The sequence below is a fragment of the Cucurbita maxima genome, unplaced genomic scaffold, assembly GCF_002738345.1.
Source record: "Cucurbita maxima cultivar Rimu unplaced genomic scaffold, Cmax_1.0 Cma_Scf00026, whole genome shotgun sequence".
NCBI classification, from domain to species: domain Eukaryota; kingdom Viridiplantae; phylum Streptophyta; class Magnoliopsida; order Cucurbitales; family Cucurbitaceae; genus Cucurbita; species Cucurbita maxima.
This window is the reverse complement of record NW_019272042.1, coordinates 858,877-878,643: the sequence shown is the minus strand read 5'-3', so window position 1 is coordinate 878,643 and position 19,767 is coordinate 858,877. Positions and strand designations below refer to the sequence as shown.

The 19,767-nt window shown below is 36.1% G+C and overlaps 4 protein-coding genes and 1 non-coding gene across 5 annotated transcripts; 3 read left to right on the top strand and 2 right to left on the bottom strand.

Moving 5' to 3' along the window:
- Positions 1-359: 359 nt before the first annotated feature.
- Positions 360-1,538, bottom strand: LOC111499094 (RING-H2 finger protein ATL16-like). Its single transcript, XM_023150555.1, has one exon. It carries the CDS (start codon positions 1,385-1,387, stop codon positions 497-499), a length of 891 nt encoding a protein of 296 aa, XP_023006323.1. The 5' UTR covers positions 1,388-1,538; the 3' UTR covers positions 360-496.
- Positions 1,539-6,957: 5,419 nt separating this feature from the next.
- LOC111499097 (ethylene-responsive transcription factor ERF098-like) lies at positions 6,958-7,382 on the top strand. The gene has a single exon (XM_023150559.1). The coding sequence runs from the start codon at positions 6,958-6,960 to the stop codon at positions 7,342-7,344; it is 387 nt and encodes a 128-aa protein (XP_023006327.1). The 3' UTR covers positions 7,345-7,382.
- Positions 7,383-14,496: 7,114 nt separating this feature from the next.
- LOC111499095 (ethylene-responsive transcription factor 1B-like) lies at positions 14,497-15,848 on the top strand. Its single transcript, XM_023150557.1, has one exon. It carries the CDS (start codon positions 15,012-15,014, stop codon positions 15,693-15,695), a length of 684 nt encoding a protein of 227 aa, XP_023006325.1. The 5' UTR covers positions 14,497-15,011; the 3' UTR covers positions 15,696-15,848.
- Positions 15,849-17,520: 1,672 nt separating this feature from the next.
- Positions 17,521-19,598, top strand: LOC111499194 (probable inorganic phosphate transporter 1-3). The gene is made up of 2 exons (XM_023150707.1): positions 17,521-17,590; positions 17,920-19,598. Exon 2 carries the CDS (start codon positions 18,004-18,006, stop codon positions 19,591-19,593), a length of 1,590 nt encoding a protein of 529 aa, XP_023006475.1. The 5' UTR covers positions 17,521-17,590; positions 17,920-18,003; the 3' UTR covers positions 19,594-19,598.
- A 31-nt stretch (positions 19,599-19,629) lies between these two features.
- TRNAR-UCU lies at positions 19,630-19,702 on the bottom strand. The gene has a single exon. It is a non-coding gene; the product is annotated as a tRNA-Arg (tRNA).
- Between the last annotated feature and the right edge of the window lie 65 nt (positions 19,703-19,767).

The window sequence follows — 19,767 nt, the reverse complement described above, 5'->3', positions numbered from 1 at the left end:
ATGCCACCGATGTTTGCTTCAGATGATACCATTTGTAACAGCCCAAGCCTACCACTAGCAGATATTGTCTGTTTTGGCTTGTTATGTATCATCATTAGTCTCACGAATTTAAAACGTATCTATTAGAGAGAGATTTCCACACTTTTATAAGAGATCTCACCGTAGATCTCTTAAGTTATTCTTGAACATGATTATCGTTCATCTAAATTATGGTTTCCGGTCATAATCTTGGATTTTATATACAATAATTATTAAAATTAAATACTTAATTACTAGATTTTAGAATGGTTGAACATGTATCAACTCAACTTTAATGAATTCGAAAATATAAAATAGACCCGAGACGAATAAATCCACTCTTAAAGCACCAAAATTTTCACTCAAAAACTCCAAATTATAGAAATATGAACAAAATATGGTGTAATCTACATCACCAAATTACAAATTACAATGATGAAAAAATGGACAAAAAAGAAGAAGAAAAAAACAGAGGCTTTTAAGGTTGAAGCTGAATGGGCAAAACTCCATTTCTAGATCCTCTGCCACTTCCAAAAGAAAAGAAAGATCTTCGTACTCTGTTACTGCAACCCTCTGCCTCAACCCTACTCTCACCGCCGCCGCTCTGCCGCACCGCCGCCTGCACCGCCATGTACAGCTGCCGGTCGCCGGAAGAATCCATCGAAAACGACCTCCTAATGGGCTGCACTAAAAACTCCTTATCCTTCTCCCTCATGTCAATACACTCATCCCCCATACTCGTAACCTTTCCAAACGGTGGAGGACGGCGGCGGTCGGGATTCCGACCAAGTTCAATCACAACGAAATTCTCATCGGCGGTGGTGGCATCGACGGAGCTGCCGGAATTGAGAGCCAAATCTCGAGGGGAAGGGGCTTGATCGACCGGAATCAGCCAATTTTGGGCGGAGATTGAGGTTCTACAAAGTGGGCAATTGGGATTATTCTGAAGCCAAATGTCAATGCAATCAATATGAAAGAGATGGCTACAAATCGGAATCTTTCTCAATTGCTCCTCCGGCCGAAACTCCGTCAGGCAAACGGCGCATTCGCCACCACTGGCTGTTTCCTTAATGGGTTTCTTGTAATTAATCAATGGGATTGATTGAATCGTTGATGGGTCTAACCCACGTGGATCCGCTGGCTGCCGGAGTATTAATGTCTCTTCACGGCGGCGGGAAAGGGAAAACCGGCGGAGGATTTCAATTCGTTGCCAGTTGAGGCAGCATTTGATGACGAAGATGTAATAGCCGACGAGTAAGAACGCAGTGGCGCAGATTCCGATGACGGCAACGGCGATGATTGGAAAACTTGAAACGGAGGTGGAGGAGTGAAGCGGAGTGGCCGACGGAGAGATGAGGGGTTTTTCCATTAATTTGGAGTTGCAGAGAGGAAACTTGGGGAAGACGAAGACTGAAATTTGGAAGACTTCGATTCCTTTTGTCTTAATATTTTTGGAAAAACTTGTCTGTGTCTTGAAATTTGTGTACTTTGATTACGTAATGGAAAATTAAATTAATTTGTGGGTTGCACGAAGAACACTTTCTTTTTTTATAATTATTTTTCAATTATGATTTATTGTAAAATGATTGGTTTCCTAACTAAAATGTGATTTTTTTTTTTGGGATATGATCGATTGTTTATAAACTTAATTTTAAAAAATTAAAATTAAAAATTTAGTGTTGAAAATTATTGAAAATATATCGTAATTTTAAACACAAATTTTCGAGAATAAAATAAAAAATGGTGGAAAATAATACAATATAATGATTATTAATTTTAGGTATGAAACCAACCTTTGGATGGAAAATAAAAAAAATTAGATAAATACATTTGTTTGTCGGTTTCCTAAGTATATTATTCCTTTCTTAACCACCCATCAAATAATTTTAAATTGTTTTTCTTAAAATAGTTTCCTCTCACTTTCTGTAATGTCACAATTTTAAAACGTATTTATCAGAGGGAGGTTTCTACACTTAATGTTTGGTTTCTCTTTCCAACTAATGTGGGGTCTCACAATACATTCTTTTGGAAGCCAGCATCCTCGCAATCACAACGCTCAATATGTGGCTCTGATACCATTTGTAACATTCTAAGCCCAGTGCTAGTAGGATATTATCGCTTTGGCCTGTTACGTATTGCAGCTAGCTTCACAATTTTAAAACGCGTCTACTAGAGAGAGGTTTCCACTTATAAGAAATGTTTCGTTCCTCTCACTTATTGATATGGGATCCTCACATGTCACATTTTCTAAACAAAACATCCAATTCTCTCTAATTCTAAAAACAAAAAATTTAACTTTTGAACGACATTTAAAAAATCAAAGATTACCCACTAATTAAAAAAGGGAAAACAAAAGGATCCAAAAGTTTCAAAAAGATGTCGAAAAAAGCTAACCCAAATCCAAAATTAGGGTCGTGTTTTGGAGAGAAAAAGAAGAAATGGGTCCAAATCAAAATTCAAAATTGCTAACCTTATCGTATCAAATCATATCATAAGATTTTCTCAATTCACACAAAATGGGAAAGTAGAGAAACAAGAAGACAAGACAATTCAAATAATGGGTGTAATTAATTTCACAAACATGTGGGATTCCATTCATAGTCCCCACACCAAAAGGCAAAATTCAATTGCTTCACAATTTGTGGCAAAAAATGAGTGTACAAATACAACAAAAATAGTGAGCCTATTTTGCCATCATCCGTGAAAAAGTTGATACCGTAATCTTTCACCTAATTTGAAATCGTTATTCGATGGTCTTAACATTCCCTCACATCATCTGTGACACGATCACATTACTTACTTCTCGCTTGTAAAAGTAAAAACTATCTCCTTACAACATACTTTGTCCTCATTTACATATATCTAAGGAAAATTCGCACAAGGTCACCTAACATAAAATTTCTCCAAACAAAACACACTTAATCATGAAATTTTTATAATTGAGTCACCGAAAAAAGAAGGTATACCTTGTTAGTATAGGTAATAGCTTTTATTTTCTTTAAGCCTTTTTAAGTCATTCAATCTTCAAGATCGCTCTCATTCGAACGTGGTCTCGATTCATTCATATTTCAAAGTTTAGAGTAATTTTTTTAATCTTATTAGGTTTATGTTTAGTCTCTATCATTGACTAAATATAAACAATATCATTCTCATGTTAAAGGAGATTGTCAACCATTGGTTGTGGAAAATGGAAATCAATCTTATTCTTAACCATCTTACCATAAACTACAAAATGTACTTCCAAAAAAATATAAATATTTTTACTATTCAAATTTTTTAAAATTAATCGATCAAGCGGGTTATAACATTGTCATTTATGTTTAATAGAATCTTAAATTTTAAATTTATAATTACTCGACAAAATAAAAAATAAAAAATTCAAGAATTTATTAAATATTTTTTTAAAAAATTGAAAGTAGGTAAATTATTGTAGATAATTGGTTGAGACCAAAATTATGGGTATGTGCCCCAAAATTGGGGGCAATATTCTGTAGTTGGAACCACTACAACATCCACTCCAACCTGGTCTTATAATTCAACTACAAGATTCTTCTTGCTGTCTCTTAATGTCTTTTTTTCTTTCTTTAAATGTTTTTTTTTTAAAGTTTCCGATCTTCTTTCATCTCTACAGCGTATAGTTTTTTATATATAAGAAATTAACGTTATTATAAATCACGATAGCATCGAGACACAAAACCCTAGTTACATGTTTAATTTTGGAAAAACTAATATTGCATCAAAATGCAATAAGTAAGAGTGTCGACGCTACAAATGGATAGTCATGAACACATGTCGTCGAGAGGGAGATAGTTGCACGACAGCATCTCAACGCTGTCTTTGAATACTCTTTGTTAGTCTATTTTCTAAAAATGTACGATTCTATAAATATTAAACTAACTATAAAATTAATATATTTTTAGTCGAAAATATTAGTTGACTTAAGCTAAATGTAAATAGAAAAAAAGAAATGAAAATTTCAAAATTGAAATAAAGAATGTGAAACATAGCACATGGGGAGGTGGCAGCAGCTATTTAAGGGCACTTTACTTGGGAAATGAGTATGTCAGAAGAAGATGGGAAAATCCTTAAAAATTATTTCTGACAACCTTTTGTATATATTTGACATTTAACACTTATTTTTATTTTATTTTTATTTTTAAACGAAATTATGCACTTCCATTTTTTTTTTTTTTTTTTTAGTTCAGTCACAGTAACTTCATAGTTAAGTGTGTTTTGTTTGGAGTAATTTTTTTAATGTGAGTGAAGACAAATCATCCTAGAAGAACTCGTGTTGGAGTTCCTATGACTGAATATTATCCCTACAAACCAACACGAGTTTTTCCAACACTATTAGGTGCCGAATTCGGGGGTTGTTACAATTAGGGATAGTCTTCACTTTAAAAAATGAAGAGTAAGTGATGTGATCATGTCGCATGAGAATGTCGAGATCGTCGAATTTGGATTCTGAATCCTAGGCATGGATCGTTACAATTAGAGATAATTTTCACTCTTAGAAGCGAATAGTAAGTAACGTGATCATGTCGCAGGAGAATGTCGGAGCCATCAGGTGCCTAATTTAGATTCTGAATCTTAGGCATGGATCGTTATAAAGGGTATTTTTGGAATTATTTATTTAATAATGCATGAAATATGAAAAGAGTCAAAGATTGGATTGTGAGGGGTGGCATAATATTCAATGGGCTGACTAAGTCTAGTTTGAACGGCCAGGCCAGAACCCAAGTTTTCTTTTCGCACCAGCACGTGCGCCTGTTCGGTCGTCACGTGCTACCACGAGAAATTTCATTTACTATATCACTGGTCAAAGTCTACTCATTCCCATTTGACTGACAGTTAGCGTTACAAAAATTCAAACATTTCTATTTGTTTATTATAAAAAATTCGCCGACAATGTCCGGATAGGCTGAGCTTAGTCAACACAAAGCCCAATCTCATTTACATGCTTCATAATTGTTGATCCTTTCTTTTTTTATTTTTACTAGTTCGAGTTTTGAACTTCTAACATTTTGCTCGAGACTATAACGTTTTAGCTGAAGACTCATACGAACGCTTCTATATGGGGGTCTCCTCATAGTATCTAAGAGCCACCATGATCGTAACCTATCTATCCCGACTACCTTACAGGTGAAAACTGTTAGATGAACACGACTCTCCACAATAGTATGATATTTGTCCACTCTGAGCATAAGCTCTCATGGCTTTATTTTGGGCTTCTCCCAAAAAGTCTCATGTCAATGAAGAAAGTATTCTTTGTTTATAAATCCATGATTATTCCCTAAATTAGCTGATGTGGAACTTTCATCATCCAACAAAAACAACTCGAGTCTCATCTCTCTAATCATTAATAAAATCTTACATATTCCTAATCTTTTTTGTCATATCAATAATTAGAAGCTTCCGTCCCATATCAAAGTCATAATCGAAATTGTCACTATCATCAACAGTGAACTTAGTGATTTATAGAGAGTATTTTACCATTCTTAGAACTTTTTGGAAGTTGCACAATTCAACTGTTGAAGATTGTTGGGAGGGAGTCCTACATTGGCTAGTTTAGAGAACGATCATGGATTTATAAGTAAGGAATACATTTTCATTAGTATGAGGCCTTTTGAAGAAGCCCAAAACATAATTACGAGAGCTTATATTTGAAGTGGACAATATGTAAAGGATAAGATACTCAAATGAAATAGAAAAGAGAGAGAGCAAGGGGCATTTGCACGTGAGAAAGTTAATACAAAAAAAAAAAGAACCGAAACTTCCTTTCACTTTTGCATTAAAAAAAGGGGAATCAAAGACTTTCAAATAATTCAGTGCCTTCTAGAAATACCACTTCAACAACAATGGTTTTCTTTTATTTATTCATTTTTCTATTCTTGGTTATGTCATTACCAATCTTCGCTTAACTCTTGGGCGGACTAATTTAACCTTTGAGTTCTTCTCGTTATAGCATTACCAATAGTGGGTAACCCTTGGATTGACTAATTTAGTATTTGAACTCTTCTAGTTACACCATTACTAATCGTGAGTAACTTTTGGGCTGACTTATTTAGCCTTTGATCAAATATTATGTTAGGAACCACGACCCTCCACAATAGTATGATATTGTCCATTTTAAGTATAAACTCTCGTGACTTTACTTTTAGTTTCTTCAAAATGTCTCATACTAATGAAGATAGTATTCCTTACATATAAACGCACGATCTTCCTCTTAATCAGTCTACACGAGACTTCCCTTCCAACAATCCTCCACATATTGAACTCAACAGGAAATATTGACCCAATTCAACCAGGATTTTGATTTTCGTCTCCTTGAAGCCGAAGAAGTACATGAACAATAATGAACAAAACGAGAATCAAACATATTTCAAGAATTGGACATGGTCCAAACGCTTGAATTTTTCTTATTTCTATTGAATTACTTCCCCTTTTGATATTCTTAAATTAAAGAAACAAAAAAAGAAAAGAAAAGACAGAACCGAATCTAGCTCCTTAAAAAAGAACAAGAAAACAAAAACAAAACAAAACCCCTTCAATTAACCGAATGAAGATGCCATGTTTCTGGTCCCTCTAGCCCTATAATTTATAACAAAGAATCTAAACTTCCATTCAAAACAGAATCTAAGTGAAAAAGATAGAGAGAAGAAGCAGCAAATCGTTTGGCTTTCAAAGCATTCCCAAATAAAATAACCCAACTCAAAATTAAACCTCAAATTTATGTCTTTTTTTCTCTCAAACCCACCTTCTTGACCAATCCCAGATACATTGGAGACAGCCCATGATCTCTTTACACTTGAAGAACCTTCTAACACCCACGTGTTAATATCTATTATTCTTTTGTTTTTGTTTAGATTTCCTTTTGGCTGCTTTTTGTTTTAAGGTCTCGTGTATAAAAAGGGTTACTTCCCAATTGGACCATGCAAAATGGACGAGGAAGCGAGATCCGGTAGTGATCAGGGTGGCGAGGTACGATATCGGGGCGTTCGGCGTCGACCATGGGGGAAATTTGCGGCGGAGATTCGTGACTCTTCGAGGAATGGAGCTCGGGTTTGGCTTGGAACTTTCAACACGGCGGAGGAGGCTGCTCGAGCCTATGACCGAGCTGCCTATGTCATGCGTGGTCATTTGGCTGTCCTGAATTTCCCTGATGAGTATCCTTCTCTTGGTGGAAGCTCTTCTGGTTCTTCTTCGTCTGCTCCGGCGCCGCCGAGGCGCCAAGGCCAGGGAGGACGCCATGTGATTGAATTGGAATGTCTGGACGATAAGGTGCTGGAGGAGCTTCTCGAGTATGAGGAGAAAAGGAAGAAGTGAATTTCAGATATGGAATGAAATATGGTAACCTAATTGATTGGGGCATTTGTGAATCAATAATTGTGTTGTAATTTCCCCATCTTGGTCTATGTTATATGGAGGTTTTAACCTTGATTAACTATTTTTGTTCTTCTTTGGAGCATTTTGTAATAAAATTAATCTCATTTCAATATGGGTGCATTTTTAAGGATTGAAATTATATTAAAACAATTAATTAGCATTCTCGAGTTGCAAGATGTTTGTATCTGTTGAGGTGAGAGATTCAAATCTCTTACATGATACTCGTTGAGAGTATATATCTTAACTAGTTGAATTATACTCAAGTTGATGCTTGAAGTTGAATTGAGCTTTCTGTAATATAGTGTTCGAAGTGCATATTATTATTCGAATATTGAAATTGAAATTCATAGTCTCGTAGAAGAGATTGAGATGTATTGATTAACATTGTTTGGGGTGAGATCTTACATTGATTGGAGAGTGGAACGAAACATTCCTTATAAGGGTGTGGAAACTTATCCCTAATAGACGCGTTTTAAAATCGTGAGACTGACGGTGATACGTAACAAGCCAAAGCGGACTACTAGTTGTGGGCTTGGGCCATTACATTTGGGTTGACCATCATTTATAGGTAGTTGATCTTTCGAATCAATCACAGTGTACAAAATTTTATCATATTTGAAGGGACTGAGAGAGGGAAATTCCAGCTTCTACCAATTGAAGTTTCACGAGGTTGCAACGACCCTCTTAGAAATTCTAATATCTTGGTCTAGATTATTAATGATGATAACTTAATCGGTTGAGTTACGTTGAAGCTGATTATTTAAATCAAGTGTAAATTTTTTATCATATTTTAGATACTCGATAAATCCATTTTCTTAATATCCATATCCTCCTTTCATCTGAAGTTGCTGTAATTTGGGCTCGATCATGCTATATTTACAAAAAACGAAAAATTATATGTGTGTCAAAATTAAAAAATCTTCAAATTTTCTCGTTTTTACGAACTCGCACATGTTAATATTAATTATTTCCCCCTTTTTTAAAATCTAAATAATTTTGTTTTGATTTTTTAGGGTTTGGGTCATTGTGGACAATCTTGTCGGCCCATTATGGGCAATTTTGTCAAAATTAATGGGAAATATATATATATATATTTACGCCAATTTATTGAAATATTATCATTAGTTATAAGATTAATTCAAATATTCATTAAAAAATAGATATGTTCGAATAATATAATATAAAAAGACATTATAATCGTGACTAAAATATATGAAATACGAATTTTAATTCAAGTAATAATTTTGGTCGCACAATGACCAAAATTATTTATTTATTTATTTATTCAGGGAATAAATAAATGGTTTATTTATTTATTTATTTATTTATTTTGGTCGCACTATGTGATGCACTTGACCCACTTGTCCCTTTTAAAAAACATGCTACATTACAAAAATAGCATTTATCACATTCTTTGTATTCTTTTTATTATTATTATTTATTTCATTTTTCTCCACTCCACTAATTCAACACGTGGAATTAATAATCCAATCATTGCCCTAAAAAAACACTACATCTAAATTAATAACCTAATCTTTTTCGGTAGTGTTCGATGTTGAGGGATCGCTCACTCTCTGGCTGGAAATAGTGGTTTAGAAGCTTCCTCCCGCTCACAAGCAAGACGACATCACCACTTTTTTCAGTAATAGACTTCTGTAAATTCTTGAACCTCCGACCCACCGACAAAATCTCCATGCATGCATTCTTTCTTTCCACGTCTCTTTGTTTTTATTTTTCATTTTTTGTTCGTTTTTGTATGGACTCTACCTTCGCGGTTGATATGAACCAAAAACATCTCGATCATGTAATATGAACTTTAATGAAAATGTTAAGAGAAAAAAAATATATGGTTCAAATCATCATTTATTTATATCACGTTAAAGAAGACTCAAGCTTCATTTATTCTTGGATGGTTACAATTTTTAGGTGAATGATAATCTAGAATTATGATGTTTCATTAATTTTTATTATTAATACAGTCTCCTGTAAGCCCACACCACTAGCCGATATTGCTCTGTTTGGGTTTTTCCTTTTCGACTCCCCTCAAGATTTTTAGATTAGAATATTGAGATTCATGTACCGAAAATAAAAAACAAAATCTAGCTAAGATTTAGGAGTCATATCATAGTATATATTCCACATCACTTTCCTTTTACTAATTCCTCTTTATGGTTAATAACATTGTTTAATTATATTTGGTTCATTTAATTAGGTTATTTGTGTGATGGAGGGATGTGGGTCCATGAGGGGCATTTTAAAACCACTTGTGGCTTCCCAATTTTAATTTAAATACCTCGTAATAAGAGGTATATAAATGAATCGAGACCACAATCGAATGACAGTGAAGTCACTTCTTGTACCAACAAGTACATTTTCTTTTTTAGTGACTCAATTCTAGAAACTTTATGGTTAAGCTTATCTTATTTGGAGTAAAGATAAAACATGGTAGAAGAACTCGTGCTGAGAATAGTTTTCACTCTTAAGAAATTAGGAGTAGGTAACAGGATTATGTCGCAAGAGATACAAAAAAATATCGGGTAATTAGATGTCAATCCGAATTTTGAATCCTGGGTATGGGTCGTTACACATTGGATATTTTAGACATTTTAACTCATATAATTGATATTGACATATTCAAACTAGCAAATATAAGTGATTACACTCATGTAGAACATCATAAACAATTAATTTTTATGTACTCGTAATGTCGAAATGATGTTGTAAATAATGTTACGAGAAATTTCATTAATCATTTTATTAAAAAAAAATATACGATTTTTTTTAACAATTGGAAAGTTTGGAAATTATAATAAAAATTAAAACTTTAATTTGATTAAGTGGAATTAGGTAACCCAATCGTAATTCTTTTATAAGAAATTAAATTATAATTTACGATCTAACGCTCTAAGTGATAGAACAATGAAATTGAATACGAACGAGTGAAGAAGACGACTATCAAATTACAGACATTCAACTAAAGAAACGCTAATAAAACCCTAAACACAGTTCCAACAAATAGTTTGAGCATACTTCACATTCAGTATTGTTATATAGGGGATTGTAAGATTCCACATTGGTTGGAGAAAATAACGAAACATTTCTCATAAGAGTGTGGAAACCTCTTCTTAATAGACGCGTTTTAAAATCGTGAGGCTGACAACGATATCTACCAGGTCAAAACAGATAATATCTACTAGCAGTAGGCTTGGACTGTTACAAATGGTATCCAAGTCAGATATCGGGCGGTGTGTCAATGAGAAAGATGGGCCCCAAAGAGTTGGAGAAGGGAAAGAAGTATTCCTTACAAGAGTATGAAAAATTCTCTCTAGTAGATGCGTTTTATAACTGTGAGACTGATGGTAATACGTAACGATACTAGAAAAATTATTAGGGTTTCTAGAATGTTAATTTGAGATTATGAATCTATATCTCGATCACATAAGTCGTTTAACAAGTGTGAACTTGACAACACAGAAAGAGCTTTATCGAAACATGAAGATTTTAGACACATATTATATAGTATCCGAAACGTTTAAGTTAGGTAGGTTGAAGACGAGAAAAGCATAGTGCAAATAAACTGAATCCGCCCATCTACTTTGTATCAATATACATCATCACTTGCCTAACAATAAAAAGTCAGACAAAAAAAAAAAACCAATAATTTCATCCTTAATTTTCCCAATTTGATGAACTTGCTTGTCTCTACACTATATTTTAAACTAAAATTTTGCTCCTCAACCTCAATCAATTTACTATTTTGTCTCATAACACCAAATTTTTTAAAAAAATATATACAATTTGATATTTAATTTTAAAGAACAAAAATTTAAAAATTTGGAAACTTATGATCATTAAATTATTATCCAATAAATTCAAAAGTAAAAAATAAAAAGTTGACTGGTCAAGACTGAGAATTTTCATTTCATGTATTTATAAGGTTGGTGGCTATATTTATTTTATTCACTAAAAGAATATTTGAATAAATAAATAAATATTAGGTCACATGTGATTCAAGAAATTTGCCAATATATATATATATTTATAATATATACTTTTTTTCCTTTTAATTTTTGGCCCACCACAAAAACAAAACACCATATTTGATTATTCAAATCAAGAAATTACCCCCCACAATTTCCTTTTTCATTAATTAAGTAATTAATAGAAGAGTAAAAGCAAAGTTCAATTTTACTCTTTTAATTAAAAATTTAGGTTTTTTTTTAATTTTTTTTATAGATATGTTCTATATTGTTAGTGTCGTGATATCTGCTAGCGGTGGCTTTGAGCCCTTATAAATAGTATCAGAGCCAGACACCGAGGCTCCAAAAGAAATAGATGGTGAGATCTTACATCAATTAAAAAGAAGAACGAAGTAATAAGTAACGAGCTCAATAATAGACATTTTAATATGAATGTATTCGAGGATCCAAATGAGATATATATTTTAATTACATAACTTCATATGGGTGGTCATTTTCTCACCCATAATGATATGACGTGGCAGCCAAGAGGAGAGAGAAACACATAGTTTTGTGATTTTGTCTCCTCCCAAGGGAAAATGAAGCAAGAAATGCTGACATGTTAAAAGAAGTTTCCTCAAAGCCCATTTTCAAGACTACTTTGAAACCCTAAAAATTTCAACTCATTGCCACGTTGGCTATCCACGTAGTCTATTTTTTTTAATTATTTTTATTTTCTTATTTAAACATAGATATACAATATTTAATCATTGGAATAACCCTCCAAACGTCAAAAAATAATAATAATAAATAAAAATTAAGAATAGACTAATCTCTAACAATTTTGATGGCTAATTATAAATCCTCTAATTATGATTAGATGGCTACCAACCTTTAAATTATTGATAATTTTAAATATCATTGGGTAAATATTTTATTTTTTTATGACAAATACTTACCAAAAAGAATGTAGCAACAATCCTCAGCTTATTTTCTTTTGGAGGTCGGGATTTTTTTTTTTTAAAATTCTTGACATAGAACTACTCGTTAAAAGAGGAAAACAGATTCTCGTATCGAATTTAAAGTAGTAGAGAAAGTATTAAAAGACTCTGGTTAATAAATCTAAGATTTGTGAAAGAGACGCAGAAAGAGAAGCGATCCAATATCCATTTGAGAGATGCTCTTCCACTGTTTATAGATTTGAAGGGTCGTTTTCGACCTCTCGCTTTCTTCTTAGAGGGCATGCGAGTTGAGAGATAAAAATGCATCACTTTGAAAGCTTTTGAAATGGAGAGAGACAGGAAGTTCTTGAAGGGGGGCTGTATTTGGATAATCAAGTCTACCCATTTGAGGAATTTTCAAATGTGATTAGAAAGAACAATGATTTTGAAGAGAAATTAGGGTTCTAGAAGAGGGTTTGTTTTGTTTTTTTGGTATGAACACTTTGAAGTGTTGATCTTTTTATTTGGGTTATGCTTTTAGGTATCAATAATGGATATCTAGGCAGCAATTCTTGATTATTTGTGTACTCGTTTTACATGAAACCACCAATTTTTTGCTACACATAAAGTAGGATAAGAGACGTGAGGAATATTGCAATTGGTAAATCATCTCTCTCTCTCTACAATTATTTCAAATTTTCCTCATTGACAATGAAAGCAAGAAAGTATGCTAATATATGCGGTTCTACTTAACAAATGTTCGCTTTCGCCTTTAATCTTACGGATTTAAAATGCATTTGTTAGAAGGAGGTTTCCACACGCTTATAAGAAATGTTTCGTTTCCGTCTCCAACCAACGTGGGATTTCACAATTTATCCCCCAAAGGCCCACCGTCCACACTGGCACATCGCTCAGTGACTGACTCTGATATCATTTGTAACAGCTCAAATCCATCGTTAGCAGATATTGTCCGATTTGACCCGTTACGTATCATCATCAGCCTCATGGATTGTGAGAGATAGGTGAACAAATCATTTCTTATTAAGGTGTGGAAACCTCTCCCTAATAGATGTGTTTCAAAACTGTGAGGCTGACGAGATACTTAATGGGTCAAGATAGACAATATCTGCTAGTGGTGGGTTTGGGCTGTGACAAATGATATTAATTCGAGCGATGTGCCAGTGAGGACGTTAGGCCCCAATGAGAGTGGATTGTGAGATCCCACATTAGTTGGAGAGGGGAACAAAGCATTCGTGTGTGAATCTCTCCCTAATAGATGCGTTTTAAAACCATGAGGCTGATAATGATATGTAACGGACCAAAGCAGACAATATCTATTAGCGGTAGACTTGAGCTATTACAGCTCCCTAGTCATACTTTTTGTTAGGGGTGAAATCGAGCCCAAACTATACCAAAGATATGAGACTAGCCTAAGTGAACCTCGAACGCACAGGTTGGTCGAGGCTGACTAGACCCAGTAAGGCCTAGAGCACACTCTGAGCCTGGTCTTATTGTCAAGGTCAACCCGATCGAACCTTAAGCTCGATGTATACTCATAATACCCTTTTTTCAATCAACTCGTGCAGATCCACTCTATCTCGAGAACTCGATTTATAACGTGATAGAGAGGGGGGAGGGGGTTCTAGAAAGTTTGGAATGTGTGTTTCACTTGAGGATCACATGCTCCCTCTTAACCGTCACTTAAAAAGAATTTCCTCATCCAAACAACTATTGGTCTACATGAACGCCACGTCATCACCAACCAATCACACGTGTACAACGAATCTAAGAAGGAAAACAAAAAGTCATCAGCTGACGTCATCATTTTCCTTTCTTCCACTTTGACTTGGCCACTACCCCTTATAATTTCTTTTCAAACCTCCCTATTGACCACGTTTTCCAATTACCCTTCCAAGCTTTGTTTCTTGGTGTATCTCCCAAGAAATCCCATTTTCAAATTAAATTATTATATCATTCTTAATCAATATTAAAAGTAAATGATATTTGACATCCTTCAATGACTTGAAGGTATGTCGAGATAACAGGTTGATGGGTCTATCGTAGAGTTGTTTGACATCTTGAGGTTGACTCAAAAATGGAAGAAATTTTAAAGGTTTAGTTGTTTCTAATCCTATAGATCAAAATAGTAGTGTGAGAACCCACCTTCGTTTGAGAGTAACAGAGTATTTTTTACAAGGGTGTGGAAATCTCTCTCTAGTATATTTAAGCAATAGTACATAATGTGTCAAAATGGACAATGTTTGCTAGCGGTGGGTTTAGATCGTTACAAATGATATCAAAACCATACACCAAGCGATGTCCCAACGAGAACACTGTATCCCCAACGAGGATGAATGAGGGGTGGATGCTTGGTGTCCCAACGAGGACATTGGGCCTTCAAAGAAGGTGGTGGATGTTCAGTGTTCTAGTGAGGACGCTAGCCTCCGAAAATGGTGAATTTGAAGGGGTGGATGCACGGTGTCCCAACGAGACTATTAGACCTGAAGAGATTGACCAAGAGAAGAGAGGTGGATGGTGAGATGTATGATTTTAGGGATTTTTTTTTTTTTTTTTTTTTTTCCAATTACTGTGCCATTTGGTATTTATTTAAAGCAATGGAGCCATCTCCCTGTCCGAAAGAAACAGAGGAATAGCCGCCTCCTTTCATGAATCACAATTCCCCTTCATCATTTCTTCCAAAATTTCAATGAATTCTTCGTTCTTTCACTCCCAAAACGCCGATTTCTCGCCGGAATCTTCCTTCGGCTCCTTCGAATCACTGCTATGGGAAGGTTTCCAAATCAACGACAACTCTCTGCCCTTCAACGAGAATGATTCCGGCGAAATGCTCCTTCACAGCTTAATCTCCGAGGCTGCCGGGTACCCACCGGAGATTTCCCTCCGGCAGGCTCCGATCAAAGACGAGGAGGTCGATTCCCTCGGAGAAGAAGAACCCCACAAGCGAAAATGCTACAGAGGAGTCCGCCGCCGGCCATGGGGAAAATTCGCGGCGGAAATACGGGACTCGACCCGAAATGGGGCTCGGGTTTGGCTCGGAACATTCGACAGTGCCGAGGCGGCTGCTTTAGCCTATGATCAAGCTGCTTTTTCAATGAGGGGTTCCACCGCCGTTCTTAATTTTCCAGTGGAAAGAGTTCAGGAATCGCTGAAGGAAATGGAGATGATAAACTCCAGTGAAAACGGCGGCGACGGCGGATCTCCGGTGGTGGCGCTGAAGAGAAAACACTCGATGAGGAAGAAATTCACAAGGAGAAAGAGCAAAGAAAGAGATGGGAGTGGAACGATTGAGAATAATGTGGTTGTTTTGGAAGATCTTGGGCCTGATTATTTGGAAGAACTTCTAGAGTCGTCGGAGAATCTCCGGCCATAGTCAATTTTTTCCACCGTCTCAACCTCTTCCCATTTTTACCAGAAGAACATCATAAATTTTGGTTGATTCATTAAAAAAACAGACACCTCCGTCATCAACATTTTCAATATTACGCTCATTTATTAATAGAGTTTTCAAGATTTTGTATAGTTTNTTCTGAGGTGAGGTGACAAACGATTCTTGTTTATTTGGTTGGGTTTCAGGTCCTGGGTGCTCCTCTGTGGGTTATGGAGCAACACAAGAGATTGGTCCTTTCATAGTGGACAATGATGCAAATGGACTCAAATTAAATGACTATTCTTGGAATAAAGGTATTTCAAATAAAAACATTATCAATCTCTATCCAAATCTTTCAACTTTTTTTTTTTTTTTTTTTTGTTATTAATGTATATATTCTTATTATTTAAATAAAAGAAAAATATTGTCGGGTACCAATTATACGGTAACGGATCATTTTAATTTATTTTATTTGTAAAAATGTCATTAAAATCATTTACGTAGTTAATTTAGTCACATCAGCTACTATATCAAGTCACGTGTTATGATGTTATAAATGATTTCATGTACGTTAAATTAAAAAAAAAAAAAAAAATGTTTGGAGTTATATTTTTTGGAATTTTTTTTCTCGCTTTCATTGCTATTTCCCGTTAATTTACTGGTCTTGGGCCTTAGCTCAGCCCAGTTTAATGAATTGGGCTAATCAGCCCAGAGTCATGCTGGCCCAAAGCCTTTTCAATATATATAAGATTTAAGGAAGATAGGCTCTCGTTTTCATGGTGGCCATTTGAAACAAATACGTTCATCAACCCTTCTTTCTCGGCTATTGGAGAGAGGAACGAAACATTTCTTATAAGGGTGTGTAACTCCTCTCCCTAACAGACGTGTATTAAAATTATGAAGCTGACGGCAATACGTAACATGCTAAAATAGTAATATCTATTAGTTGTGGGCTTGGACGGTTATAGCTATGCATGGAACATTGGATGTCTCGCCCACGAACAACCTCGGAAATATAGTTAAATAAGAAAAAAAAATATTTGATTTTGTATTTTTTTAAGACTATCTTGACTTTTTGAAGTCAACTTTTGGGTTGCTTGAACGTTCAAAATTAAGTAAATACATATCAACTCAAATTATTGTTTTACAATATACCCATTAAGCAATTCATTCACGTCAGTCCCGTTGAAAATTTAAGATTGACCAAGTCAAAGTTCAATTAAGGTTGGATTGTACTCTCTTTCCTTAAGCTCACTCTCAAATACTCTTCCCTTCTCTCCCGATCTTCTCCCTCTTGTGTCTCTTTTATCCCTTCCGACTCGTCTTCCTCTCCCTCACCTTCAATCTCTGATCAAGCACTGTCAGTATTTGTCATGATCTTCCTGTCATGTCACGAAAGAAAATACAAACCCTTCTGTTTTGTTGTCTTGTTTTTGTTGAATATAGAAGTAGAAAGACATTTCACTCAAGCAACACCGAACAAGTGTCGGGTGTTGATTTGTTTTTTGTTTTTTGTTTGATTGTATGGAAAAAAATAATAATAAACTTAGTCAATTTGAAGACATGTCTGTCTAGTAAATAATTGTATTCTTTTCTATTATGGATACATTTGTTGACTTGATGTCAGCAACATATCAACATTGAGACTTCAATTCTACAATACATCGATTTATATGTCGACAAAATGCTAATATCGAACCTCCAATTTACAATTAAGAAATAGGGATGGAAAGAGACAAAAATAGACTTTTGATTGGTATATTCCAATAGATGCCATCAGGGGCATTTCTGGAATTTGGACAGCCTCACTTATAAAAATAGCCGTTTTATGTTCATCTTCTTCGTCCCATCATCTAAGCTTTCTTGTCACCATTGTGTCATTTTTCCAGAAATTTCAGGTTCTCTTTCTCTCTCTGCAGATCTTATTGTTTTAAAAAAATATATTTCTGAAATTGAAAATTATGAGTAATAAGTATTAGAATTAGCTTTTTTTTTTATTATTCTTAGTTTGATCATACACGAGAGTGAGAATTCAAACGATCTTGAAAACTTAATATCTTAACCAGCGTAACGGATGGTCTTCTTCACTATATATTTTCGAATCGATAAAAACGGTAAATCGTAAGAGGAGTTCAATTCAAATCCTATAGAGCTTACTTTTTTATAAATATTATTTGTATCTCTTCTGCAAAATTTAATTTTTCAAAATTTAAAATTTAAATTTCAGTTGACCGGAGAGGAGGAGGAGGAGGAGGAGGAGGAGGAGGAGGAGAAAGATTGATCGGAGATCTTCCATAGCCAAAAGCTTAAGATGAGCCAACAACTGGGAGTGCTAAGCGCACTCGATCTTGCAAAAACCCAATGGTACCATTTCACGGCAATCATCATTGCCGGAATGGGTTTCTTCACCGACGCCTACGACCTCTTCTGCATCTCCATCGTCACCAAACTCCTCGGCCGAATCTATTACCATATCCAAAACTCCCCCAGACCCGGATCTCTTCCCCCCAACGTCGCCGCCGCCGTCAACGGCGTTGCCCTCTGCGGCACCCTCGCCGGACAACTCTTCTTCGGCTGGCTCGGCGACAAACTTGGCCGGAAAAGGGTCTACGGCATTACCCTCATTCTCATGGTCCTCTGTTCCATCGCCTCTGGCCTCTCCTTCAGCCACTCCCCAAAAGCCGTTATTTCCACCCTCTGTTTCTTCCGTTTCTGGCTCGGCTTCGGAATCGGCGGCGACTACCCTCTCTCCGCCACTATAATGTCGGAATACGCCAATAAAAAAACCCGCGGCGCATTCATCGCCGCCGTCTTCGCAATGCAGGGGTTCGGAATTTTAGTCGGAGGAATCGTTGCTCTGGTAGTCTCCACCGCCTTCAACAACCGCTTCCCTGCACCACCCTACAGCGAAAATCCCTCTCGCCCCACAATTCCGGAGGCGGATTACGTGTGGCGAATCGTTCTAATGTTCGGCGCAATTCCGGCCGGGATAACATACTACTGGCGGATGAAAATGCCAGAGACGGCGAGATACACCGCTCTGGTGGCCCAAAACGCAAAACAAGCCGCCGCCGACATGTCAAAAGTGCTGCAAGTCCACCTCGAAGCCGAAGAAGAAAAACCGACAACCGAATCAAATCAAAATCCTAACCGTTTCGGTTTATTCTCGAAGAAATTCGCGAAACGCCATGGGCTCCATTTATTGGGGACAACCACCACATGGTTTCTATTAGACATAGCGTTTTACAGCCAAAACCTCTTCCAAAAAGACATTTTCACGGCCATCGAATGGCTTCCACCGGCGGCAACAATGAGCGAATTAGAAGAATGTTTCAAAATCGCACGCGCACAGACACTAATTGCCCTGTGCGGGACGGTTCCCGGGTACTGGTTCACGGTGGTGTTCATCGATTACATAGGGAGATTCGTGATTCAATTGATGGGGTTCATAATGATGACGATTTTCATGTTTGCTCTGGCTTTTCCATACAATCATTGGAAGGAGAAGCCGCACAGAATTGGGTTTGTGGTGATGTATTCGCTGACGTTTTTCTTTGCGAATTTTGGGCCGAATTCGACGACGTTTATAGTGCCGGCGGAGATATTTCCGGCGAGGTTGAGGTCGACTTGCCATGGGATATCGGCGGCGGCAGGGAAGGCAGGGGCGATAGTGGGGGCGTTTGGGTTTTTGTATGCGGCGCAGAGTAAGGATCCGGCGATGACGGAGCCGGGGTACCCGACGGGGATCGGCGTTAAGAATGCTTTGATTGTGTTGGGATGCATTAATTTCTTGGGAGCTTTGTTTACTCTGTTAGTGCCGGAATCCAAAGGCAAATCTTTGGAGGAGTTGACCGGGGAGAACCAAGGGGATGACAATGGCATTGGAACTTCCCCCGTCTGATCATTTACAAATATTTTTCGAAAAAAGATAAAATAGCACGCCCAGTGGGACTCGAACCCACAATCGCCTGATTAGAAGTCAGACGCCTTATCCATTAGGCCATGGGCGCTTATTTGGTTGATAGAATCGGAGTTATTAATAAATTATAAAATAAGTATCTATATTTTCCTTATA